General features: G+C 51.4%; 1 protein-coding gene and 1 pseudogene across 3 annotated transcripts in view; both read left to right on the plus strand.

Moving 5' to 3' along the window:
• uba1 (ubiquitin-like modifier activating enzyme 1) overlaps positions 1–27,593 on the plus strand; it is a 416,000-nt gene that overhangs the window by 361,819 nt on the left and 26,588 nt on the right. For all 3 annotated transcript variants that reach the window (XM_072472935.1, XM_072472934.1, XM_072472936.1), the window contains exon 23: positions 3,356–3,457. In XM_072472935.1, the coding sequence (XP_072329036.1) occupies positions 3,356–3,457 (102 nt within the window). The remainder of the gene's footprint in view (positions 1–3,355; positions 3,458–27,593) is intronic.
• LOC140387781 (lysophosphatidylserine lipase ABHD12 pseudogene) lies at positions 23,255–24,366 on the plus strand (annotated as a pseudogene).

Raw genomic sequence — 27,593 nt, forward strand, 5'->3', positions numbered from 1 at the left:
TGAAGTCTTTGGTATTTCGTTATCACATGGAGACTTGCTGTGGCTGAAGAGGTGAACAGCACAAACCTAATCCCCATCACGCTTGGAGCTGCAAACCTCCTGGTTGATTTTTTTTCATAAAAGGGATCAATTTAATTTTGTGACAACAATATGAATATTTGAATTGGCCCCTTAAAAAACAGAAAAACGCAATTGCAAAGTGTCCAATTCAACAGCTATCTTGATCTCTATTCTAACTTCTGTGAATTGGACTTATTTAAAGAAGGGAAAGATATTACCCTTGTAATGGAAGCTCCCTCCTAAAACAAGGGACAAAACGATGGCCTGTAACCAATAGTGACCTACAGGAAACAGTATTCTGGCTGCCACTATGAACCTAGGGCTATTCTATGTAATGTGTGTATCATAGAACACTGCTACAGTGCCATATTGATCGCGTCAGCTAAGCACTAGTTTTTCTTACACGTCTGTGAAGCAACTTGGGACTTTTCCCAGGTTAAAGCGGCTCATAAATGTAAATTGACGTTGACCTGTGCACTCGCTAAATACCACAAATCCACGTTTACCTATTTTCGGTTGATCAGGGATCGGAAATCTGGTGCACCCAAAATCTGCCAATAGTTGAAAGTGTTTCCACCCAGGGGGATTTTGTCCTGACAACACTTATTGTTTCAGTCCAGGATTGCCTCAGTTTTATTCTGCTCTAATACCAATTTGGTGGTTCTGTCGAGAACAACGGACGGGATTTTCCGATTGTCAACGCCAAAGTCGCATTCGGCGATTGGCCGGAGAATCCCTTTTGATGCCGAAATCGGGGGCGGCACCTGTTTTCGGATGCTCCGCCCCCTCCAAAATGGCATCATCGGTGAGTACGCCGCACGCCATTGGGACCGCCTCAGGACATCACCTGAAGGCCCTCCCCCGCTGCTCCGCCCCCGATGGGTCTACTTCCTGACAGCGTGGATCACTTGTGCTCTGAGTTTTCGTCAACCTCGCGTGGCGGCTGGGGACCGTGTCCAGCGCCGCCATAGTCATGGGGTGTGTGGAGGGGGGGGAGGCGCTCTCCTGGCCCGGAGGGGCTTCGATGGGGGTTTGGGGAGCTGGTGGGAGGTGGTCCAGGCGTGGCGAGGGGGGTTGCAGGGGTGGCACTATCTGGCAGGCCAGGTCCGAGCGCAGCCGGTGCTATGTTGTACAGCGTGACCGCTGCAGGTCGCCAGCATGCGTATGCGGGGTCACGGACCAGGCAATTCTCTGTCCGTATCTGCAGGGCGAGTCGGGGGGTTTTACGTGGCGTGGCTGGTAGCCCCCCACCTGGCGGAGCATCGGTGCGGTAGCGCTGCTGGTTTTTTGGGTAGTCACACCAGACACATGCTCCGGACATAGCCTCAAAATCAGAGAATCCAGCCCAATATATTTCAACACCAAAGCTTTCCAGAGATATTTGTCTTGTGGTGAGTTGTGTTCATGGTAGTGTGAAGCTGAACACTTGGAAATTATCAGAGCCAATAACGATCTAGAAGGTCTGAACGGCACCTTCTGTACTGTGGTCGTCTGGCCCTGGAATGTAAAGGTCAGGCACACTGTCTGACAATTAAGTTAATTTGAAGAAACTTCAGATTTTATTTTCACAAGTAAACAAGTAAAGTTCAGTCTTTCCTGTGGGCTAAATTCCACACAGAAAATCTGCCTCCAATATACCTGTCCAAACAGACGCATGTAAATCAGGAGAAAAACACAAATCATCTCACTCCTCTTCCCAACACGCATAACTGTGAACACAAACTTGAAGCTCCACAAATCAGCGGTTTTCACCCACTCCAAAATGCCCACCCACTCAACTGCCCCCGTGTTAGAAAATTCCACAGACCACCCCAACCAAGACAAGTATTTACTTATGTTTAAAACATGGTTATATAATGAAACATGTATATTTATTATAAGCTATGTTTTGTTTACTAATGTGTAACTTATTGATGAGCAACAATTCTCGATTCTGCACCAACATTCAAACCTAATGTCACATGGCTTCTCTCCACAGTTAAAATGCCTATTTTTAAAAAGACCCCCCCCCCCCCCCCCCCCCCACCCTCCCCCCAACCCAGATTTTCGTTCCCCGGTTGGGAGTATCCTCGGTTCTGTGAACCCGATTTTTAAAATGGATGCCCGCAATTGGGATTCTCGTTCGGGATGAGGGAGGTGGGGGACTGGATTGGAAATTGGGCCTTTGTTCCAGGTAACAAGTGCGGAGGCTGCCGGGTGCAGAGGCAAGCTCGGCGGAAAGCTGGCCTCTGTGGGCCAGGTCCAGCACTTTGTTTAAGTTAATTTTTAAAAGAACAAAACAAACAAAAGACCTCCTGCCCACACCTCCCCCACAAATTCCCCATGCTCCATCCAAGCTAACCGATGCCATCTCCATGGCTCTGCATTTCCCCCATGACCCCACCTCCCCATGGCCCTTCAGCCACCATGCCAATTTAGTGTCAACTCATGCCAACCAGTGCTCACCACTCTTTGAACCTATGCCCTCCATGCCTCCTCAACTTTGACAGTTCTTTGACAGGTTTGATAGTTCCTTGATAGTTTCAACAGCCCTAGTGAGTTTATGCACTTTTTACACACAATAAGATTTACTTTTAACAATCCCAAAGGGTGCCTTATCTCTCCCAAAGGGTGTCTTACCTTTCCCAAGACAATATCCAAGTGGTGGCTACCTTCCCTCTCCTTGCTTTCCAAGCTAATCCGCCAAGTTCAGCCCTTCGCTTACCTGGTCTAATCTACACACTTTGGGTTTAACACACCTGTCCGACTAAAGTCCCACGTAAATGGAGGCAGGTGTGATGTAAATGGCCAGTTTCCTCCATCAACTGCACACGTGCAAATCCAGGAATGACTCCAGTCCTGTCCACGCAAAAATGGAACATGCCATGTTCGGGGGCAGGACTTAGAATTTCCAGCCATTTCCATGATTTTCAGAATTACAGAGTGTTTCTCCATCGTAGCAAGTATCTGAGACGATGTCAAGTTATTGACATTTCCAAAGCTGGCACCTCCCTCAGCTGTGGTTGCTTGGCCACATTACAATCTCTGTCCAGTTAAATACATGTTGAGGCTTAAATGGTATTCAATATGTTTTCACATAGCCTGGATGGTTCAAAGCAGTTCACAGAGAAAATTACCTTCAGGGTGTAGTGACCCTGTGGGCTAGCTCACACATTTGTGGGTGCAAACTGTATTTTGTTCTGCACATTCTCTGGTTATTTCTGGCGGGTGCCTTGAGACTAACTGACAGAATTCAGCCCCTTAACCAGCCCAACTTGATGACCACGTGTTTAACTTTGTCTTTTCAATGTTGCAGTTCCGTGGCAAAGAATGGACAATATGGGATCGCTTTGATGTCCAAGGCATTAAACCAGATGGTAAAGAGATGACCCTGGCAGAGTTCCTGGGTTACTTTAAGGTAACAGAAACCTCCCTGTTGGTTCTTTCATTTAGTAAACTGAGTTTTGCGGTACCACCTAAACAGAGGTGTGTACTCATATTATGGATTGTATTTATCAGCCAATAGGAATGTATAATGTAGGGCGGCACGGTGGGGCAGTGGTTAGCACTGGTGCCGAGGTCCCAGGTTCGATCCCGGCTCTGGGTTACTGTCCGTGTGGATTTTGCACATTCTCCCCGTGTCTGCATGGGTTTCCCCCACAACCCAAAGATGTGCAGAGCAGGTGGATCGGCCACGCTAAATTGCCCCTTCATTGGAAAAAAATAATTGGATACTCTAAATTTATTTCAAAGAAAAGAAAGAAAAATAAAGGAATGTATAATGCATAGAAAAGGAGCCCATTTTTATTGGGATCTTTATTATTTCAAAGCAACACATGCGCCATGCCTGGCAGATTGATGTGCCTCAGGGTTTTCAAGTTGTTCCTCACTAAGAAGACTTCGAACCCGACTGATGTTTTTTATCCCGTTCATCAATCGTGTGCTGTTTGTTTGAGGATCTCTGTGATGCAGCTCCAGGACGAATAATCTGTGTCGCCCAAACGTGACTAAAATCAGCAGAAAATGATGGAACTGTGGGGTGGGGCTTTAGCGCTCAGACAAGGTATGGCAATGGTCTCACAGGGGTTAAAGAGCTTTCAAAAAGAACCCAACCCGCTGACTTTTCTAACTCCGCAGCTTGCTCTCATGCTGTCCGTACTTGCAAGGACACATCCACCCTTGGCCTGCTGCAATGCTCCAGTGAAGCCCGGCGCTATCTGGAGGAGCAGCAACCCATCCTCCGATTGGGCACATTGCCACCCTCGGGACTCAACGTTGAGTTCGACAACTTTGGATTTTGACCTTTCGCCTCCATCATAAATTCCCCCCCCCCCCCCTACTCCGTACATGTATTGCCTCATGCAAAGCACCCCCCGCACACACACCAGGCTGTATTTTGCTCTTAAAGTTGCTACCTTTGTTGCAGTTTCTACATTTTCCCTCGTTTCATTTCTGACGAAGAGTCGCAATGCTAGCTTTGGTTCTCTCCTGTTGGATGCTGCCCGACCTGCTGTCCCTCTAGAGTCCTCTGTTCTTATTTCTGCCAACTTATTTCTGCCAAGGCAGCACGGTAGCATTGTGGATAGCACAATTGCTTCACAGCTCCAGGGTCCCAGGTTCGATTCCGGCTTGGGTCACTATCTGTGCGGAGTCTGCGCATCCTCCCCGTGTGTGCGTGGGTTTCCTCCGGGTGCTCCGGTTTCCTCCCACAAGTCCAAAGATGTGCAGGTTAGGTGGATTGGCCATGATAAATTGCCCTTAGTGTCCAAAATTGCCCTTAGTGTTGGGTGGGGTTCCTGGGTTATGGGGATGGGGTGGAGGTGTTGACTTTGGGTAGGGTGCTCTTTCCAAGGGCTGGTGCAGACTCGATGGGCCGAATGGCCTCATTCTGCACTGTAAATTCTATGTAAAAAAAAACTTTGGGGCTTGTCGGAGGCAAGACATGGCATAAACAGTCAACCCACTCCCAGGAGCTAGGGGTGGCAAATTAAAGACTTTAAAGAGGCTGGCTGGGAATGTTATTCAGCTGGCAATTTCAAACCTGTGCCATTTTGCAAATTGACAAACTTTGAAAAGTGTGTGTCTAATAACCCACTAATGTGGTTGAGAGTTAATGACTCTCTCAAGCACCAAGTTATAACCACATTACATCTATGGGGGATTCACTTCGACTTTCATTAAAAATGCAGTGCAAGTTGATAAATGCAATTCTGTAACATTCTAACAAGGGAAAAAGGCCAAGGTTCTCCGGCCCGACTGCTGGCGGGAGTCTCTGGTCCCACCGGCAGCGCACCCCCCGCCCGTGGGTTTCCCGGCAGCATGGGGTGGCTTCAATGGGAATTCCCATTGACAGCGGCGGGAGCAAAAAATCCCACCGCCAGTGAACAGCTCACCGCCTCCACCACCGAGGAACATGTAACTGGGAGGCCAGAGAATCCTTCCCAAAATGTATAGACAAAATACAGTCTGGATCCTTTTTTGTAAGAAAGCCAAGTTTGCTTTCTATCATGCCAAGCACCTACAAACTCAGATTAAGAAAGTCTTAATTGCCACCAAACTAGACACTGCCAAATATTAAGTTATTTACACAATAACATTCATTAAGAGCTGTTCTATCAATATGCACACCTCTCACCTAGCATTAAATTGCTCCAAGCGTAGCTCCTTCAATAACTGCTTTAGAATACACATGCCCCAGCTCTGTGTTGGATTGGGCCCTTCATCCAACAAACTGTAAATCTGGAGAGCGATGACAATTTGGAATTGACCAACATATACAGTGTTAAGGCGAATAGCCTCGATGCATTTACGGGGAAGGTGAATACAAGAGGGCAAAAGAAAAACTGAAGGATATATCAATAAGATGACGCAAAATAATTAAACTGGGGGACTGCTCATGTCGAAAACAAACATCAGCATAGATGGGTTGGGCTGAATAGGATGTTTTTTCCCAGTCCAATTCTCTTCCCCGCACCTAATGGTGCACTAAGGCAGACTTTTCCCTGTTTCCATAGCTAATAATTCCTGGAACAGGCCGCCAGTCTGTCGCCAGGCGCTTATAGCTTGAGGGTCATCAAGCATGGCTGATCAGGAGTCTCTCCCGCTCTTACCGTCAGCCATTGGCCTGTTTGGAGGTATTTGTAGGTTGACAGGCACTTGTTTAACCGCGTTGTGAATGCACCGTCCTTGGCTATCATGTCCCGGGGTGGGACTTGAACCTGGAACTTCTAGTTCAGAGGCAAGGACAGTAACCACTGTGCCACAAGACCTTGAATAGGATGTTACTGCAGCTGTAAATACTCTGTAATGCTGTGATTTCCCAACTTGCACCTCAGATGGGGCAACACGGGACAAAGTGGTTAGCACTGCTGCCTCACAGCTCCAAGGTCCCGGGTTCAATCCCGGTCTCATAGAACATAGAACAATACAGCGCAGTACAGGCCCTTCGGCCCACGATGTTGCACCGAAACAAAAGCCATCTAACCTACACTATGCCATTATCATCCATATGTTTATCCAATAAACTTTTAAATGCCCTCAATGTTGGCGAGTTCACTACTGTAGCAGGTAGGGCATTCCACGGCCTCACTACTCTTTGCGTAAAGAACCTACCTCTGACCTCTGTCCTATATCTATTACCCCTCAGTTTAAAGTTATGTCCCCTCGTGCCAGCCATATCCATCCGCGGGAGAAGGCTCTCACTGTCCACCCTATCCAACCCCCTGATCATTTTGTATGCCTCTATTAAGTCTCCTCTTAACCTTCTTCTCTCCAACGAAAACAACCTCAAGTCCATCAGCCTTTCCTCATAAGATTTTCCCTCCATACCAGGCAACATCCTGGTAAATCTCCTCTGCACCCGCTCCAAAGCCTCCACGTCCTTCCTATAATGCGGTGACCAGAACTGTACGCAATACTCCAAATGCGGCCGTACCAGAGTTCTGTACAGCTGCAACATGACCTCCCGACTCCGGAACTCAATCCCTCTACCAATAAAGGCCAACACTCCATAGGCCTTCTTCACAACCCTATCAACCTGGGTGGCAACTTTCAGGGATCTATGTACATGGACACCTAGATCCCTCTGCTCATCCACACTTTCAAGAACTTTACCATTAGCCAAATATTCCGCATTCCTGTTATTCCTTCCAAAGTGAATCACCTCACACTTCTCTACATTAAACTCCATTTGCCACCTCTCAGCCCAGCTCTGCAGCTTATTTATATCCCTCTGTAACCTGCTACATCCTTCCACACTATCGACAACACCACCGACTTTAGTATCGTCTGCAAATTTACTCACCCACCCTTCTGCGCCTTCCTCTAGGTCATTGATAAAAATGACAAACAGCAACGGCCCCAGAACAGATCCTTGTGGTACTCCACTTGTGACTGTACTCCATTCTGAACATTTCCCATCAACCACCACCCTCTGTCTTCTTTCAGCTAGCCAATTTCTGATCCACATCTCTAAATCATCCTCAATCCCCAGCCTCCGTATTTTCTGCAATAGCCTACCATGGGGAACCTTATCAAACGCTTTGCTGAAATCCATATACACCACATCAACTGCTCTACCCTCGTCTACCTGTTCAGTCACCTTCTCAAAGAACTCAATAAGGTTTGTGAGGCATGACCTACCCTTCACAAAGCCATGCTGACTATCCCTGATCATATTATTCCTATCTAGATGATTATAAATCTTGTCTCTTATAATCCCCTCCAAGACTTTACCCACTACAGACGTGAGGCTCACCGGTCTGTAGTTGCCGGGGTTGTCTCTGCTCCCCTTTTTGAACAAAGGGACCACATTTGCTGTCCTCCAGTCCTCTGGCACTATCCCTGTAGCCAATGATGACATAAAAATCAAAGCCAAAGGTCCAGCAATCTCTTCCCTGGCCTCCCAGAGAAGCCTAGGATAAATCCCATCAGGTCCCGGGGACTTATCTATTTTCAGCCTGTCCAGAATTGCCAACACCTCTTCCCTACGTACCTCAATGCCATCTATTCTATTAGCCTGGGGCTCAGCATTCTCCTCCACAACATTATCTTTTTCCTGAGTGAATACTGACGAAAAATATTCATTTAGTATCTCGCCTATCTCTTCAGACTCTACACACAATTTCCCATCCCTGTCCTTGACTGGTCCTACTCTTTCCCTAGTCATTCGCTTATTCCTGACATACCTATAGAAAGCTTTTGGGTTTTCCTTGATCCTTCCTGCCAAAAACTTCTCATGTCCCCTCCTTGCTCGTCTTAGCTCTCTCTTTAGATCCTTCCTCGCTACCTTGTAACTATCCATCGCCCCAACCGAAACTTCACACTTCATCTTCACATAGGCCTCCTTCTTCTTCTTAACAAGAGATTCCACTTCCTTGGTAAACCACGGTTCCCTCGCTCGACGCCTTCCTCCCTGTCTGACCGGTACATACTTATCAAGAACACGCAGTAGCTGATCCTTGAACAAGCCCCACTTATCCAGTGTGCCCAACACTTGCAGCCTACTTCTCCACCTTATCCCCCCCAAGTCACGTCTAATGGCATCATAATTGCCCTTCCCCCAGCTATAACTCTTGCCCTGCGGTGTATACTTATCCCTTTCCATCATTAACGTAAACGTCACCGAATTGTGGTCACTGTCCCCAAAGTGCTCTCCTACCTCCAAATCCAACACCTGGCCTGGTTCATTACCCAAAACCAAATCCAACGTGGCCTCGCCTCTTGTTGGCCTGTCAACATATTGTTTCAGGAAACCCTCCTGCACACACTGTACAAAAAACGACCCATCTATTGTACTCGAACTATATCTTTTCCAGTCAATATTTGGAAAGTTAAAGTCTCCCATAATAACTACCCTGTTACTTTCGCTCATATCCAGAATCATCTTCGCCATCCTTTCCTCTACATCCCTAGAACTATTAGGAGGCCTATAAAAAAACTCCCAACAGGGTGACCTCTCCTTTCCTGTTTCTAACTTCAGCCCATACTACCTCGGAAGAAGAGTCCCCATCTAGCATCCTCTCCGCCACCGTAATACTGCTCTTGGCTAGCAGCGCCACACCTCCCCCTCTTTTGCCTCCTTCTCTGAGCTTACTGTCACTCGGGTGACTGTCTGTGCGGAGTCTGCACTTTCACCCCGTGTCTGCGTGGGTTTCCTATGGGTGCTCTGGTTTCCTCCCACAGTCCAAAGATGTACAGGTTAGGTAGATTGATCATGCTAAATTGCTCCTTAGTGTCCAAAAGGTTAGGTCCGGTTATTGGGTTACGGGGATAGGGTGGAGGCATGGGTTTAAGTAGGGTGCTCTTTCCAAGAGCCGGTGCAGACTCGATGGGCCGAATGGCCTCCTTCTGTCCAGTAAATTTTATGATTCTATGAGATGCATGCTTGAAGGGTTTACTGAGAGCTGCTCAACTGAGCTGCTTACCTCACAGGGAATGCTTTGGTTCCAACATTTAGACTTTATGTTACTGGGCAGATTAGACCTGATACCATACCCGGTGAGCACACATCGTCAAAAAGTTCCAGTAAATCAAATGGTTTTGCCACAAACCTCAGACCCTGTCCAGTACGCAGAGGGTTAAACTAACAGTGCTTACCCACCATGCCACGGCAGCCTTGTTGGGAACGCAACAAGGATATAAAGGGTTAATAGTGAGACGATGGAAAACTCTCAAGGACTCTTATTGGCAAACCTAAAAAAAACTGGGATAGATGTGCAAGTGGAGTTCAGCTCCTGTCTGATGGACAGATGGGTCATTGCAGGTTCAAGGGGAGCATTCGTCACGGAGGGAAATGATCCCTGTCAATCAGGATGAATACAGGTAGACACAAGTTGGTGCTGTCAACAGCGCAGTCTCCTCAGAGCTGAGCCATCACATTGCTCTGTGTTTGCGGTAGTCTGTTATCCTGGCACGCCTCCAGCTGTGCCAGCTGTGAGATTGGTATCACAGCAAAAAAAATACGATTGAAATCTAACCTCTAATTCTGAGCAACAAATCATATGTATTTAATTTGCACAAAACCGCGATAACGACGTGTTTCTGACACAATGTAATATTTGGAAAGTGGGGATGTAGAGGGCGAGCGAAGATAAGCCTCAAGAGTAACTAACCTGCGGCATAATTAAAACGAGCATTGGAAATACATAAACAAACTCCTTTACTTTCTAAAATACTTGAAGTAAAGTGTAATTTCACACATTACCCGGGGGTTGTTTCTCATCAGTTGTTCATTGACCCTCGTCCCAATGTTACTGTAAACTCCAGCACCCACTCATTCAGTCCAGCAGTTGTGTCTGTGTTAATATAGGGGGGGGGCGATTCTCCGATATGGAGGCCAAGTGTTCGCGCCGTCGTGAACGCCGTCGCGTTTCACGACGGCGTGACCAGGGCCCGGGCACAACCTATTCTGGCCCCCATAGGGGGCCAGCACGGCGCTGGAGCGGTTCACGCCGCTCCAGCGTCCTTACGCGGTGCCAAATGGGCGCCGCGCCAACCCACGCATACGAAGTTGGGGTAGCCCAATCCTGCGCATGCGTGGGGAACGTCTTACGCACGCCGGCCCCTCACCAACATGGTGCCAGTGTTCTGGGGCCGCGTGCGGAAGGAGGTAGGCCCGGGGGGGGGGGGGGGGGGGGGGAGAGAGGCCGGCCCGCCGATCGGTGGACCCCGATCACAGGCCAGACCCCATCGGAGGCCACCCCGGTGAAGGAGCCCCCCCCCCCCCCCCCCACAGGCCGGTGTGCGGGAGTCGGGGTGACATGGCGCGGTTCGCGCAGCACCCCGGCGAATCTCCCACCCGGCGTGGGGGGGGGCGAGAATAGCGCCCAGGATTCTTTCTGAATGGAGAGTGGTGGTTGTTTTTTAAATTTTTTTTAAAAGTTTGAGAACCCAGATCATTTTTTTTCCAATGAAGGGGAAATTTAGTGTGGCCAATCCACCTACCCTGCACATCTTTTAGGTTGTGGGGTGAGATCCACACAGACACAGGGAGAATGTGCAAACTCCACACGGGCAGTGATCCGGGGCCGGGATCGTACCCATGCACGGAGTACAGGGGGGGGGACAGGGGAGGGGGTGGCTGGGGTGGGGTGTACGGGGGAGGGAATTGGAGGTGGTACAGAGAGGCTGGGCTGCTGGTGGCTGTCATAATATCCACTCATGTATATAATGAGATGCAGACAGGCAGTGATTGACACTTTGGATGACCAGTAAGCATACAACACAGCGCAGCTAATCACCAGACAGGACACTACCACTATAAAGCCAGAGGGCACTAGGTTTCCCGCTTTCTCGGGACCCAGCCACTGAGACAGTCAGAGTCCACGAGCTAGCACAGTGCAAACACCATGCGGTAGCTAGTAAGTCTGGTCAGGCTACTACAAGGTCACTAGTCAGATCAGTATAGTGTCCACCCACAGCTGAATATGTACAGCAGTTCATCTGGTTGAATAAAACAGTGTTGGATCTTCTCCTGTGTTAGACGTCTGTTTCTGCATCGAGTGCAGTCCACATCGAACCGACCTGCCGAACACATCATGGTACCAGAGTGATATTGATCTTGACGGACCTACCTCGAGTGAATCAGCATTGACCAGCAAGCAGCCATCCAGCGAAATGGAAAACATCCAGCCTCCTCCGCAACTCCGCATCTCCGGAAACCTCGGCGCCAACTGGAAAATCTTCAAGCAAAAGTTTGTCTTGTACATCGAGGCCTCCGACCTCGAGGCAGCATCGGATGCCAGGAGGATCGGGCTATTTCTCTCCACTGCGGGGGACCACGCCATCCATATCTACAATTCGCTTATGTTCGCCGACGGCGAAGACAAAACAAAATTCAAAACAGTCCTGCTGAAGTTCGACAGCCACTGTGACATTGAGGTGAATGAGAGCTTTGAACGGTACATCTACCAGCAGAGGCTTCAGGGTAAGGATGAACCTTTTCACTCCTTCTTGACCCATCTCCGCATCCTAGCGCAGTCATGTAACTATGACTTGACGGCTGATTCCATGATCCGGGATCAGATCGTTTTCGGGGTACACACCGACTCCCTTGGGCAGCAGCTCCTGAAAGTCAAACAGTTGACCCTCTCTGTCGCTATTGAGACGTGCGTTGTCCATGAGCATGCTAAGAATCGTTAATCCCACATCAGGGCGGCAGAAACTGCAAAGCTGGCCTCCCACGAGGCGGAACGGGTGCAGGCCATTGCACAGATGCAGGTTCTGAGCATCGAGGAGAGTGGCCGTTTCGCGCGGTTTTCTCGGATCCCTGCGCATGTGCGCCACGACCGAGTGGACAACGAGGCCGACAACCCAACTGCGCAGGTGAGTACGTCGACCGACCGCACTGCGCATGTGCGATGGCGCATGGATCGCGATGACATCAGCGTAATGACGTGTCTGAATTGTGGCTCCGCCCACTTAAAGTGGAAATGTCCGGCAAGAGGACGCCGATGTCTCCAGTGTGGCAAGCTTGGCCACTACGCAGCCCTCTGCAGATCCGCTCCACCGCTCAGCAGCCAGCGATCCCAGCTGCGGCGCAGAAGTATCCGTTCAATACAACAAGGCATGCCAGATTCCAATCCCAACAGCACAACGGACCCTGATGCTGACTGCCTCAAGTCTCCATATCGGGTGGGCATCATAACCACACATGAGCTGGCCTCCACCACACCTGCGCAACGCCTCTCGATCCTCAGTGTGGATCTCGACGACGAGTGGTGTGCTGTCCTCACAGTTAACAAGGCTCGCATCCGATTTAAACTGGACACCTGCGCTTCTGTGAACCTCATCTCACAATCCGACCTCCACACCATCCGGGCCCGACCAAGCATTCTTCCACTGGCCTGCCAGCTCCTTGACTACAATGGCAATGCCATAGCTGCCAGTGGCTCGGGTCAACTAGGGGTATCCAACAAGGCGATCAAGGCAATGTTACGCTTTGAAATCGTCAGGCCTGACAGGGCGTCCCTGCTCGGTGCTCGCGCCTGCAAGCTCCTGAATCTGGTTCAGTGAGTCCACACCATGTCATCGTCACCGGCGACGGCCTCGCCCGATGGAAATTTGCAAGCTGACATAGTCGACATTATCACGCAGTACCACAGTGTATTCGATGGAATGGGCACGCTCCCGTACCGAACACAAAATACTGCTCAAGCCGAACGCCACCCCTGTAATCCATGCACCACGCCGGGTGCCGGCGCCCCTCAAGGATCGTCTGGAAAAGCAACTACAGGACCTCCAAGACTAGGGCATCATCTCGAAGGTCACGGAGCCAACAGACTGCGTCAGCTCCATGGTATGCGTAAAGAAGCCATCAGGGGAGCTCCGCATTTGCATTGATCCCAAGGATCTAAACCGCAACATCATGCGGGAGCACTACCCGATCCCAAAGCGTGAAGTGTTAACCAGTGAGATGGCTCATGCTAAATTCTTCACTAAGTTGGACGCCTCCCGGGGTTTTTGGCAAATACAGCTGGACACGTCCAGTCGCAAGCTGTGCACGTTCAACACCCCGTTCGGCCGCTACTGTTACAACCGCATGCCTTTCGGTATCATATCTGCCTTCGAAGTGTTTCATTGCATCATGGAGCAGATGATGGAGGGCATCGAGGGGCTACAAGTATACGTGGACGACGTGATCATCTGGTCCACAAAGCCCCAGGAATACATCGCTCGCTTCAAGCAGGTCTTCCAGCGAATTCATGAACATGGTCTCCAGCTCAACAGGGCCAAGTGCTCATTTGGTCAATCTGATATAAAGTTTCTGGGCGACCACATCTCGCGGCAGGGTGTGCGGCCAGACACCGACAACGTCTTGGCGATCAACGCCATGAAGACCCCGGAGGACAAGAAGGCGGTCCTCCGCTTCCTCGGGATGGTCAACTTTCTCGGGAAATTCATTCCCGATATGGCATCCCACACCACGGCCCTCCGCCATCTCGCCAAGAAGTCAACGGAATTCCAGTGGCTGCCCACATATGAAGCGGAATGGCGTGAGCTGAAGACAATGCTCACCACAGCCCCAGTTCTAGGGTTCTTCGACCCAACCAAGGAAACCAAGATATCAACTGATGCAAGCCAGGATGGCATTGGGGCGGTGCTCCTCCAGCGAGATGACGCCTCGTCCTGGGCTCCAGTGGCATATGCCTCCAGGGCCATGACGCCCACTGAGCAATGGTATGCCCAGATCGAAAAGGAGTGTCTGGGTCTCCTGACAGGAATAGTCAAGTTTCATGACTACGTTTACGGCCTGCCAAAATTCACGGTGGAAACGGACCACAGGCCGCTAATCCACATAATCCAGAAGGATTTAAATGACATGACACCTCGGTTACAGCGAATTCTTCTTCGACTCCGCCGCTATGACTTCGAACTTGTCTACACGCCAGGCAAAGAGCTGATCATTGCAGATGCCCTATCCTGGACCATCACCACACCATGTGAACAAGGTGACTTCATCTGCCACATAGAAGCACAAGTGCAATTGTGTGCCACCACCTCCCAGCCTCTGACAAACGGTGGTCCAAATTTGTGAGGAAACAGCCAAGGATCCTTTACTGCAGCGTGTGATGCAGCACCTTACCCATGGCTGGCAGAAGGGACAATGTCCCCAATTCTTTAATGTTAAAGACGAGCTGACGGTTGTGGAGGGAATCCTTCTGAAACTCGACAGGATCGTTTTTCCTCAAAGCATGCAGGCTATGGTGCTGGGTCAACTCCATGAGGATCACCTTGGAGTCGAGAAATGCCGACGCAGAGCTCGGGAGGCAGTTTACTGGCCGGGCATTAACCAGGATATTGACAACACAGTCCTCAACTGCCCCACCTGTCAGAAGTTTCAACCGGCTCAACCCAAGGAAACACTTCAACAGCACGAGATCGTGATCTCTCCGTGGTCCAAAGTAGGTGTAGACCTTTTTCATGCCAAGGGGCGTGACTACGTACTCCTGGTCGACTATTTCTCCAGTTACCCAGAAGTGGGGAAACTGTCCGACCTCACGTCGAAGGCGGTCATCAAAGCCTGCAAAGAAATGTTCGCCAGGTACGGGATACCGCTCACGGTAATGAGCGACAACGGTCCTTGCTTTTACAGCCAAGAATGATCTGATTTTGCACAATGCTACAACTTCCGCCACGTTACCTCCAGTCCCCACTACCCGCAATCAAACGGGAAGGCCGAGCAAGGGGTCCATAATGTCAAACGATTACTGTGCAAAGCTGCAGACTCAGGCTCCGACTTCAACCTGGCAACGCTGGCATACAGGGCAACCCCACTGTCCACTGGGTTGTCCCCAGCGCAGATGCTCATGAATCGCACTCTGAGGATCACAGTTCCAGCCACCCATGTTCCAGACCTTGACCACCTCATGGTACTACAAAAAGTGCAGCAGTCCCGGGCCCAACAGAAGGCCACATATGATGCTCATGCCACGGATTTACCTGAGCTGGCTCCAGTCGATCATGTTCGCGTCCAGTTGCCTGAGGGCGGTTGGTCAGTCACAGCTGCTGTTGTCAAACAAGTTGCCCCGAGGTCTTTCATTGTTCGCATGGCTATTGGCTCCCTGCTACAGCGCAACAGATGGGCATTGCGAAGAGTTCCACGCCCACCACCTGACCGCAGTGCTCCGCCGGCTATCATGCTTCCTCCGGACGTACCCTGCCACGAGGCCACCGATCTGCCAGCGATCCTGCCAGCCCACGCGACCACGGCAATGGCAGCGATCCCACCTCTCCACGTGCAGGCGGCTCCTGATCCACCTCTGCGGCGATCGACAAGAATTCATCGCCCACCACAAAGACTGAATCTGTAGACTTATCTTTTGTAAATTTGTGAGACTGAATCCATCGACTTAACTCTTGTAAATATTGCTTAGTTTGCCATGTGTCTGCACTATCAACACCTTCCCATGTATATACGTTTGTTCAATCACCGTTTGTATATAGTCAGGCATATATATATATACATACCTCAGTATTTATTTAACTCAAAAAAAAAAGGGAGAGATGCTATAATATCCACTCATGTATATAATGAGATGCAGACAGGCAGTGATTGACACATAGGATGACCAGTAAGCATACAACACAGCACAGCCAATCACCAGACAGGACACTACCACTATAAAGCCAGAGGGCACTAGGTTTCCCTCTCGACACCCAGCTACTGAGACAGTCAGAGTCCACGAGCTAGCACAGTGCAAACACCATGCGGTAGCTAGTAAGTCTGGTCAGGCTACTACAAGGTCACTAGTCAGATCAGTATAGTGTCGGCCCACAGCTGAATATGTACAGCAGTTCATCTAGTTGAATAAAACAGTTGCTGCTCGATCAATAATCCCAGAAGCGAGATTGGAGACAATTGAAGGCTTTATTACACTAGATGTTTCCCCCAGCAACGCAGGTACAGAAGGCAGCTGCTGGGGAGACACGGGCTCTTATACTCCGCCTTACTGGGAGGAACCAGCAGGCAGGCTTAGCCAATGAAAATAGTACCCCGTACACCAATGGTCTTACAGCATTACAGGGTACCGTAATACCTCTAATACCGACTACCATAAAGAATAAGGCGGGAAGACAGGCGCAAGGCGGATGGGAGTTCCCCACACGGGGGGGTCGAGGAGTGAGCAGGAGTAGCCGGGGTCAGTTGAAGTCAGCTGACTTATGGAAGTAATATGGGGGGAGCAATCATGCTAGAAAGAGATCTAGCGGGGAGGGGGGGAGGGAGGGGGAGGGCGGGGGGACAACTGGGTTGCTGCTGCGGAAATCCAAAAGGAAATGGCTAAAGAGTGGGTGGGCTGGGATGGTGTGCGACGCTGGGGGAGCGAGCGGGAGCGCGGAGGCGGGATATGGGACTGGCCTAGAGAAGGTAATGGCTAGTCGACACGGGAGGGGGGCAGGTAGCCCCCTAGTGAGGCTGATCACGTGGAACGTGAGAGGCCTGAACGGACCGATAAAAAGGGCCCGAGTGCTCGCGCATTTGAAAGGACTAAGGGCAGACGTGGTTATGCTCCAAGAGACGCACCTAAAGGTGGCGGACCAAGTTAGGCTAAGGAAAGGATGGGTGGGACAGGTGTTCCACTTAGGACTGGACGCAAAGAATAGAGGGGTGGCCATTTTGGTGGGGAAACGGGTAGCATTTGAAGCAAAGAACATCGTAGCAGATAGCAGAGGTAGATATGTAATGGTGAGTGGCAGGCTGGAGGGAATGGAGGTCGTGTTGGTTAATGTGTATGCCCCAAACTGGGACGATGCGGGATTTATGAGACGGATGCTGGGGCGTATACCGGACCTGGAGGTAGGAAACTTGATTTTAGGAGGGGACTTTAATACGGTGCTGGACCCGGGGCTAGATAGATCCAGCTCAAGGACCGGAAGAAGGCCGGCAGCGGCCAAGGTACTTAAGGGGTTTATGGACCAAATGGGGGGAGTGGATCCATGGCGATTTCTTAGACCTAGGGCTAGGGAGTTTTCCTTCTTCTCCCATGTCCATAAAGTGTACTCCCGGATAGATTTTTTTGTTTTGGGAAGGTTGTTGATCTCTAGGGTGGAAGAAGCTGAGTACTCAGCCATAGCGGTTTCAGATCATGCCCCACATTGGGTGGACCTGGAATTAGGAGAGAAAAGGGAGCAGAGAACACTCTGGCGATTAGATGTGGGACTGATGGTGGATGAGGGAGTGTGTGCAAGAGTGCGGGGGTGTATTGAGAGATACCTGGAGGTCAATGATGACGGCGAGGTCCCTGTGGGAGTGGTATGGGAAGCACTAAAAGCGGTGGTCAGAGGAGAGCTGATCTCCATTGGGGCCCACAAAAGGAAAACAGAGGCCAAGGAAAGGGAAAGATTACTGGGGGAGATTTTAAGGGTGGATAGGGAATTTGCAGAGACCCCGGAGGAGGAATTGTACAGGGAGAGGAGACGACTCCAGACGGAATTTGACCTTCTGACTACCAGAAAGGCGGAGGTACTGTGGAGGAAGGCACAGGGGAGGAGGTATGAATATGGGGAAAGGGCTAGTCACCTGTTGGCTCATCAATTGCGAAAGAGGGCAGCAGCGAGGGAGATAGGAGGAATTAGAGACGAAAGGGGAGACACAGTGCGAAGGGCAGGAAAGATAAATGAGGTGTTCAAGACCTTCTATGAGGAATTGTATAGGTCTCAACCCCCAGAGGGAGAGGAGGGGATGCGGCAGTTCCTGGACCAATTGAGGTTCCCGAAAGTGGAGGAGCGGGGGGTGGTAGGCCTGGGGGCACCGATTGGGGTGGACGAGGTTATTAAGGGACTGGGAAGCATGCAAGCAGGGAAGGCCCCAGGACCAGACGGGTTCCCGGTGGAGTATTACAGAAAATATGTGGACTTGTTGGCCCCGTTGATGGTGAGGACATTCAATGAGGCCAGGAAAGGGGGGACTCTACCCCCGACGATGTCGGAGGCGACGATATCGTTAATTTTGAAGAGGGATAAAGATCCGTTGCAGTGCGGGTCCTATAGACCCATTTCATTATTGAACGTGGACGCCAAATTGTTGGCAAAGGTACTGGCATCGAGGATAGAGGACTGTGTCCCGGGGGTGGTGCACGAAGACCAGATAGGGTTCGTAAAAGGGAGACAACTGAATGTTAACGTGCGACGACTATTAGGGGTGATAATGATGCCCCCAGTGGAGGGGGAGGCAGAGATAGTGGCGGCAATGGACGCAGAGAAGGTATTTGATAGGGTGGAGTGGGAGTATTTATGGGAAGTGTTAAGGAGGTTTGGGTTTGGGAACGGGTTTATTAGCTGGGTTAGACTTCTTTATGGGGCTCCAACGGCAAGCGTAGTTACAGGTCGACATAGATCGGAGTATTTCCGACTATATAGGGGAACAAGACAGGGATTCCCGCTGTCTCCATTGTTGTTCGCGTTGGCAATTGAACCTCTGGCCATGGCGTTGAGAGTCTCCAGGAAATGGAGAGGGGTGATTAGAGGGGGAGAAGAACACCGAGTCTCGTTACACGCGGATGACCTATTGTTATACGTGTCGAACCCAGCGGGGGGGAGGATAGAGGTTATGCGAATTTTGAGGGGGTTCGGGGATTTCTCGGGGTATAGGCGAAACATGGGGAAGAGTGAATTATTTGTGATACATCCAGGGGACCAGAGTAGAGAGATAGAAAGCTTGCCTCTAAGGAAAGTGGAAAGAAACTTCCGATACCTGGGGATTCAGATCGCTAGGAGCTGGGGAACCTTGCACAGACTTAATCTGACACGGTTGGTAGAACAAATGGAGGAGGACTTCAAGAGGTGGGACATGCAGCCTCTATCGCTGGCGGGCAGGGTGCAAGCAATTAAGATGATGGTCCTCCCGAGGTTCTTATTTGTATTTCAATGTCTCCCTATACTAATCACCAAGACCTTTTTTAATAAAATAGACAGGAGCATCATGAGCTTCGTGTGGGCAGGGAAAGTTCCGAGAGTAAGGAGGGGGTTCCTTCAGCATAGTAGGGACAGAGGAGGATTGGCACTACAAAACTTGGGCGATTACTATTGGGCCGCCAATGTGGCAATGATACGTAAATGGATGATGGAGGGTGAGGGAGCGGCGTGGAAAAGACTGGAGAGAAAGTCCTGTAAAGGGACGAGTTTAGAGGCGTTGGTGACGGCGCCGCTACCGATCTCACCTAAAAAGTTTACCACGAACCCGGTAGTGGCGGCAACATTGAATATCTGGGGACAGTGGAGGCGACAGAGAGGGGTGCAGGGAGCCCTGGTGGGGTCCCCAATCAGGAACAACCATAGGTTTGCCCCAGGAAGAATGGATGGAGGATTTCAGAGCTGGTACCAGTTGGGAATTAGGAGGGTGGGAGATTTATTTATAGATGGGACTTATTTGAGCTTGGGAGCATTGGAGGAAAAGTATAAGTTGCCCCGGGGAAATTTCTTGAGATATATGCAGGTGAGGGCGTTTACTAGACAACAGGTGAGGGAATTTCCGTTGCTCCCGACACAGGGGATACAGGACAGGGTGCTTTCAGGGGTGTGGGTCGGAGAGGGCAAGGTGTCAGAGATTTACCGAGAGATGAGGGAAGAGGGGGAGGAGTCGGTGGGCGAACTAAAAGGAAAGTGGGAAGAAGAATTAGGGGAGGAGATAGAGGAGGGTATGTGGGCTGATGCCCGAAGCAGGGTAAATTCCTCTTCCTCATGCGCCAGGCTTAGCCTGATTCAATTTAAGGTGCTACATAGAGCACACATAACGGGAGCAAGATTGAGCAGGTTCTTTGGAGTGGAGGACAAATGTGGGAGGTGTGGCGGGAGCCCGGCAAACCACGCACATATGTTTTGGGCGTGTCCGGCACTGGAAGGGTATTGGAAGGGAGTGACGGGAGTGATTTCGCGGGTGGTGAAGGCCCGGGTCAAACCAGGCTGGGGGTTAGCTCTATTTGGAGTTGCGGAAGAGCCGGGAGTGCAGGAGGCGAAAGAGGCCGACGTTGTGGCCTTTGCGTTCCTAGTAGCCCGGCGCAGGATCCTACTCATGTGGAAGGAGGCGAAACCCCCCGGACTGGAGGCCTGGGTAAATGATATGGCGGGGTTCATTAAACTGGAGCAGATAAAGTTTGCCCTGAGAGGATCGGCTCAAGGGTTCACCAGGCGGTGGCAGCCATTTCTCGACTACCTAGGGGAACGTTAGAGGGAAGACAGATGACCAGCAGCAGCAACCCAGGGGGAAGGGGGGGGAGGGGGGGGGGGGGGTTAGTTTAGTTTAGGTCAAAGATAAAGGGGTTTTGTTACTTGTGTATTGTTAAAAATTTCTGTATTGTTATTGTTGCGTTTGCTTTGTAAGAGGGGAAAAATTGTTGTTTGGGGAAAAAATTTCAATAAAACATATTTTTTTTAAAAAAAATACCGACTACCACATTCACCCCCTGTTAAAAAAAGTGTCCGGCGGGGTGGTGGCCTTGCATTGCACAGTGGTACAGGTAAAGTTCATGGAGGTACCCGGTATACATCAGGACAGTGGTTTTGCCTCGTTACAGCGCAACTATTTACAAAATTTATTTACAATTCAGAATGAAGCAATTAGTCGATCGGGGGCCCTGGTCGTCCTCTGCGATCGTCGTAGCTTCGGTGGTGATGCAGGCGCCGGCTCGGGCATCTATGGCTCTGGGAACGTGGCTTCAGCTTCTTCGGCAGCTTCATCACCCCTAGACGGGACCGGTGGGAGGACCGATCCACCTGGGAAGGGGGCAGTTGTGGGGTGCGCCGGTGGGAGGAAGGGTGGGATTGGTGGTGGGGGTGTGTGTGGGGATCCAGCGGGCGCCAGGTCCCATAGGGAGACCGTATCCTGTCGGCCGTCGGGGTACGCCACGTAGGCGTACTGAGGGTTAGCGTGGAGGAGATGGACCCTCTCGACAAATGGGTCCGACTTGTGCGCCCGCACGTGTTTGCAGAGCAGGATGGGTGAGGCGTTCAAAGGGACGGGAAACCTTTATCAGGTGCACTTTCTCTGGCCTGTAGAAGTGCGGCTTGCACTCCGCGCAGATTTGGCAGTTCCTGGTGGCTGTCCTGGCCTCCTCGATGGAGTAGGGCCGGTTGCGGGTTTTAATGAAATGGAAGAATCGAGTGACCCCCGCGTGGTAGAGGTCCTCGTGGAGGGCTCGGATGTGCCGCGGGATAGGGCATCAGGAAGCTCGTTTAGCTTCCCGGGACGATATAAGATCTCATAGTTGTAGGTGGAGAGTTCGATCCTCCACCGTAAGATCTTGTCGTTCTTTATCTTGCCCCGCTGTGCATTATCGGACATGAAGGCCACCAACCGTTGGTCAGTGAGGAGAGTGAATCTCCTGCAGGCCAGGTAATGCCTCCAATGCCGCACAGCTTCTGTTATGGTCTGGGCCTCCTTTTCAACTGAGGAATGGCGGATTTCTGAAGCGTGGAGGGTGCGTGAGAAGAAGGCCACAGGTCTGCCCGCTTGGTTGAGGGTGGCCGCCAGAGCTACGTCGGACGCGTCGCTCTCGACTTGGAAGGGGAGGGACTCGTCGATGGCATGCATCATGGCCTTTGCGATGTCTGCTTTGATGCGGCTGAAGGCCTGGCGGGCCTCCGTCGACAGGGGAAAAACCGTGGATTGGATTAGCGGGAGGACCTTGTCTGCATAGTTGGGGACCCACTGGGCATAATAAGAGAAAAATCCCAGGCAGCGTTTCAGGGCCTTGGAACAATGAGGGAGGGGGAACTCCATGAGGGGGCGCATCCGTTCAGGGTCTGGGCCTATAACTCCATCATGCACTACGTAGCCGAGGATGGCTAGACGGTCGGTGCTGAACACGCATTTATCCTTGTTATATGTGAGATTAAGGATTTTTGCGGTCTGGAGGAATTTTCGGAGGTTGGTGTCGTGGTCCTGCTGGTCGTGGCCGCAGATGGTGACATTATCGAGGTACGGAAACGCGGCCTGCAAACCGTACCGGTCAACCATTTGTTCCATCTCTCGTTGGTTGACCGAGACTCCATTAGTGACACCGAAGGGAACCCTTAGGAAGTGGTAGAGCCGCCCATCTGCTTTGAAAGCAGTGTATTTGCGGTCGCTAGGGCGGATGGGGAGCTGGTGGTAGGCGGACTTTAGATCCACCCTGGAAAAGACCTTGTATTGTGCGATCCTGTTGACCAGATCGGATATGCGGGGGAGAGGGTACGCGTCAAGCTGCGTATACCTGTTGATGGTCTGACTATAATCGATGACCATCCTGTGCTTCTCCCCAGTCTTTACAACCACTACTTGAGCTCTCCAGGGACTGTTGCTAGCCTCAATGACACCTTCCCTCAGTAATCGCTGGGCCTCCGACCTAATAAATGTCCGGTCCTGGGCACTGTACCGTCTACTCCTGGTGGCGACGGGTTTGCAATCTGGGGTGAGGTTCGCAAACAGGGAAGGCGGATCTACCTTGAGGGTCGCGAGGCTGCAGACAGTGAGGGGGGTATAGGGCCGCCGAATTTAAAGGTTAAGCTTTGGAGGTTGCATTGAAAATCTAACCCTAGGAGTGTGGCAGCGCAGAGGTGCGGAAGGACGTAGAGCCGGTAATTTTTAAACTTCCTTCTCTGGACCGTGAGGTTCGCTGTGCATGCTGTAGTGCAGCTGATCTCCAAGCGGTCCCCGTTAGCCCCCACTCCCAGCCAGCCCTTTGCCTCCAGCCTTCCGATTTCCCTCTCCCCGAAAATAAGGGTGGCTCTCGGCGTTGTCTTTTTCTAGTAATGCGAAGGAGGAATAATTCCCTGACAGTAGAGCATGACACGACCGTCACAACCCTACAAAAGGACCCGGCACAGTCTGCACCAAGGTTGAAGCCCAGCCAGATAGCAGCAACCAGCAAAGGAAGGGATAGTGACCTCGACCCAGACGTAAAGATGGGGATGATCACTGGTTATCGGAGGCGATCACGGTTGTTGTACAGAATCAAGAAGCTAGCTGGGTGGTTGTTAGCTGAGTACATATGCATTCCTTTCGTAGTAAAACTGTGTCCAACTATTCAAGCAAAGCTGGTCTTCTTGAATTTTGTGTGGTTACCATATTTCATTGACTTGAAAAGGCCACAGGACCAAGGGTTGAACCACACATGGAATTTTTATCTTAAACCTGAAGAGAAAATTACTATTGGCGCTTGGCATACAGTACGTGCCAGCCTATGGAAGGAAGCTCAGGGAAAGGACCAGACATGGTATGAAGGAACCTTGGCATCAGACCACCCTATCGTTCTTTACTTCCACGGCAATGCAGGGACCAGAGGTGGGGATCACAGGGTCCAGCTATATAAGGTTCTGAGCTCACAAGGCTACCATGTAGTCGCATTCGATTATAGGGGATGGGGAGACTCAGAAGGGACCCCCTCCGAGAGGGGGATGACCACAGGTGCTATCTACACTTACAATTGGTTGAAAGCGAGGAGTGGAAAGAATTCAGTTTACATCTGGGGGCACTCACTAGGCACAGGAGTAACTACAAATGTTGTACGGCATCTGTGTGAAAAAGAGACTCCTCCAGATGCTCTAATTCTGGAATCTCCTTTCACGAACATTCGGGAGGAAGCCAAAAGCCACCCTTTTTCACTGATCTATAGGTACCTACCCGGCTTTGACTGGTTCTTCCTAGATCCAATCACCGAGAGTGGTATTATATTCCCAAGTGATGAGAATGTGAAGCATATCACCTGTCCATTACTGATTCTTCATGCTGAAGATGATGCCGTCATCCCCTTTCACCTGGGAAGAAAGCTTTATGACATTGCATCATCTCAGAGAAGTAGGAAAGCCATCAATTTAATATACTACATGGGAGGACTGATCTCCACTGAATGAGACCCGGAGGCCAGGGAGATTTTTTGGTTAACTGGGTGAACGGGGAGAGAACAGCGCCTTACCGTGTTGGGGTGTATGAAGCTCTCCGTGCTCCCAGAGTCGATCAGACAGGATGTTTCATGCCCATTTTTACTCTGAGAGTAGTAAGGGCGTGGAATGCCCTGCCTGCAACAGTAGTGGACTCGCCAACACTAAGGGCATTCAAATGGTCATTGGATAGACATATGGATGATAAGGGAATAGTGTAGATGGGCTTTAGAGTGGTTTCACAGGTCGGTGCAACATCGAGGGCCGAAGGGCCTGTACTGCGCTGTAATGTTCTATGTTCTATGTTCATTGATGAGCACGGTCGTCGTTGCAGTCGAGCGTGTTCGGGACCGAGACTGATCCAGGGTCACCGAGGCTAGTCGTGGCAGAAGTTGGATGTTCTCCTCGGGCGGTGTGTGGTCATCCGAGTCAGGGTCCTGAGAGTCCAGCCAAGATGGCGGCGCCCACTGGTCGCACATGGCTGGGGGTGCACAAGATGGCGGCGCCCATCCATCACACGTGGTGTCCGAGAGACAAGATGGCGGTGCCCGGAGGCCACACGTGGTCCTGAAGGAGGACGTTGGTGGCGCCCGCTGGCCGCACGTGGCCCGTGGAGAGGGTTGTGGTGGCGGTCCCGATTCGCCTCTGGAGACCGCAGTGACCGCCCGGGCCTGGCATACCGCCACGAAGTGGCCCTTTTTGCCGCATCCTTTGCAGAGGGATGAGCGGGCCGGACAGCTCTGTCAGGGCTGCTTGGCTTGTCCGCAAAAATAGCAGGGGGGCCCCCCGGGGTTGCCTGGCAGTCTCACAGCACAAGCTTTTGGGGGAATGGGGGATGCATTGGAGTCGGTCGCGGGGGGTTCCACGCTGCCCAAGGGGCTGCCGCGCGGTCGGGGACGTAAGCGCGGGCGTTTCGGGAGGCCACATCCAGGGAGCTAGCAAGGGCCCGTGCTTCCTTGAGGCCTAGTGTCTCTTTCTCCAGCAATCGCTGGCGGATTTGGGAGGACAGCATACCTGAAACAAATGAGTCCCGGATCAAAAGTTCGGTGTGGTCGCTGGCCGAAACTTGCGGGCAGTTACAGTTCCTCCCCAACACCAGGAGCGCACGGTAGAACTCCTCCAGCAATTCCCCAGGGATTTGTCGTCTCGTCGCAGATGTCGGGCGTAGACCTGGTTTACAGGGCGAATATAGTGTCCTTTCAGCAGATTCATTGCGGCCTCGAAATCGTCCGCGACCTCGATGAGAGTGTAGATCTCTGGGCTCACCCTCGAGTGCAGAACTTGCATTTTCTGGTCCTCCGTGGGTGTAATTGTGGCCGTCCTGAGGTACCCTTTGAAGCACGCCAGCCAGTGATTGAAGGTTGCCGCTGAGTTTGCCGCGTGGGGGCTGAGTTGCAGACACTCCGGCTTGATTCGGAGGTCCATTCTTTAAAATCTAGTACAATAAATTGATGCTCGATCAATAACCCCAGAAGCGAGATTGGAGACAATTGAAGGCTTTATTACACTAGATGTTTACCCCAGCAGCGCAGGTACAGAAGGCAGCTGCTGGGGAGACACGGGCTCTTATACTCCGCCTTACTGGGCGGAACCAGCAGGCAGGCTTAACCAATGAAAACAGTACCTCCTACACCAATGGTCTTACAGCATTACAGGGTACCTTGATACCTCTAATACCGACTACCACAACAGTGTTGGATCTTCTCCTGTGTTAGACATCTGTTTCTAACTTCCCTGCATCGAGTGCAGTCCACATTGAACCAACTGCCTAACACATCAGTGGCCTCCTAGGCAGTGTACCTGGAAGTTTTAAGATTCTCCCGTGCGCAGCGACCCTGATGCAGTCGTCGTGCGGCTTCCTGTGCCTGCCCAGGCCACATGACCTGTTCACCCTGACCATCTTCCACATCCCCCTCAATGGATGAGGCCTATAGTTCTTCCTCCCCGTCCTCCAGTGCGTCTCTCCTTTGCAGCGTGACGTTGCGCAGGACACGATGGACCAGCACGATGTGGGAGACCCTCCTGGGGCTATATTGGAGCACCCCACCAGAGCGATCCAGGCATCAGAACCGCATCTTTGGGACACCGATGCACCGCTCCTGGCTGCTGCATGGGCATCGTTAGAATGGTTCTCCATCTTGTCCTGGGACCTCCGGACAGGCATCATTAGCCACGACCGCAGAGGATATCCATTGTCACCCAGGCGCCAACCCTCACCCAAGGGAGTGCCTCAATGGTGTTGGACACTGACGTCGCTAGGATGTAAGCGTTGTGCACACTGCCTGGATACCGTGTGCAGACATGCATGATGTGCAGCTGGTGGCCACACACCAACTACACATTCATGGCGTGGAAGCCCTTCCTCTTGCTGAAGCGCACTCCCTTATGCGATGGTGCCTGTAGGGGATCGATTACCCCCTGGATCTGGGAAATGCCAGCAATGGCAGTGAATGCTGCTGCCTGGGCAACCTGGTGGGCTCGGTCCAGATCAAAGTTAATATAGTCTGCCGCCCATGGTACAGGGCATCCACGGCAGTGAGCGTGTACCTGGGCATGGATATCTACGACATCCCTGACAGGTCCCACTCGGCACCTGGAAGGACCCCGTTGCAAAAAGGTTCAGGGCGACCGTCACCTTGACAGCCACCAGGAGTGGGTGTCCTCCTCCACACTCCCGTGGTGCCAGGTGTGCCATCATCTGGCACAGGTGGTGCACGGTCTCTGGTCAGTCAAAATCTTCGGTGACACTCTCGGTCCACCAGGTCCTCCAAGGACAGGCGGCGACGATACACACATGAGGTCAACGTCCAAATAAACCTGTTGGACATTAACCTGGTGTTGTAAGACTTCTTACTGTGCTCACCCTAGTCCAACGCTGGCATCTCCACATCAAGTATACACATGGTCTGATGTGATGCCTCCTTTGCTCTTCCCCCTCGGCCTGTAGGACTGCCTTTCTGGCTGGCCCCTGCTCCTCTGGGGCAAGCTCCTGTTGTGCAGGGTCCTCCCCGAGCAGCCCCTGTGCCTGCAGCCTCAGTGCATCCCCAAGGGCTGCGACGACCAGGAAGAATGCAACCAATCCTGGCTGTATCCAAAATCCATTCTCTGCAGGGGGAACAGGGCAGATATCATAGAATTTACAGTGCAGAAGGAGGCCATTCGGCACATCGAGTCTGCACCGGCCCTTGGAAAGAGCACCC

This window comes from Scyliorhinus torazame, chromosome 13 (genome assembly GCF_047496885.1).
Source record: "Scyliorhinus torazame isolate Kashiwa2021f chromosome 13, sScyTor2.1, whole genome shotgun sequence".
In the NCBI taxonomy this organism is placed as follows: domain Eukaryota; kingdom Metazoa; phylum Chordata; class Chondrichthyes; order Carcharhiniformes; family Scyliorhinidae; genus Scyliorhinus; species Scyliorhinus torazame.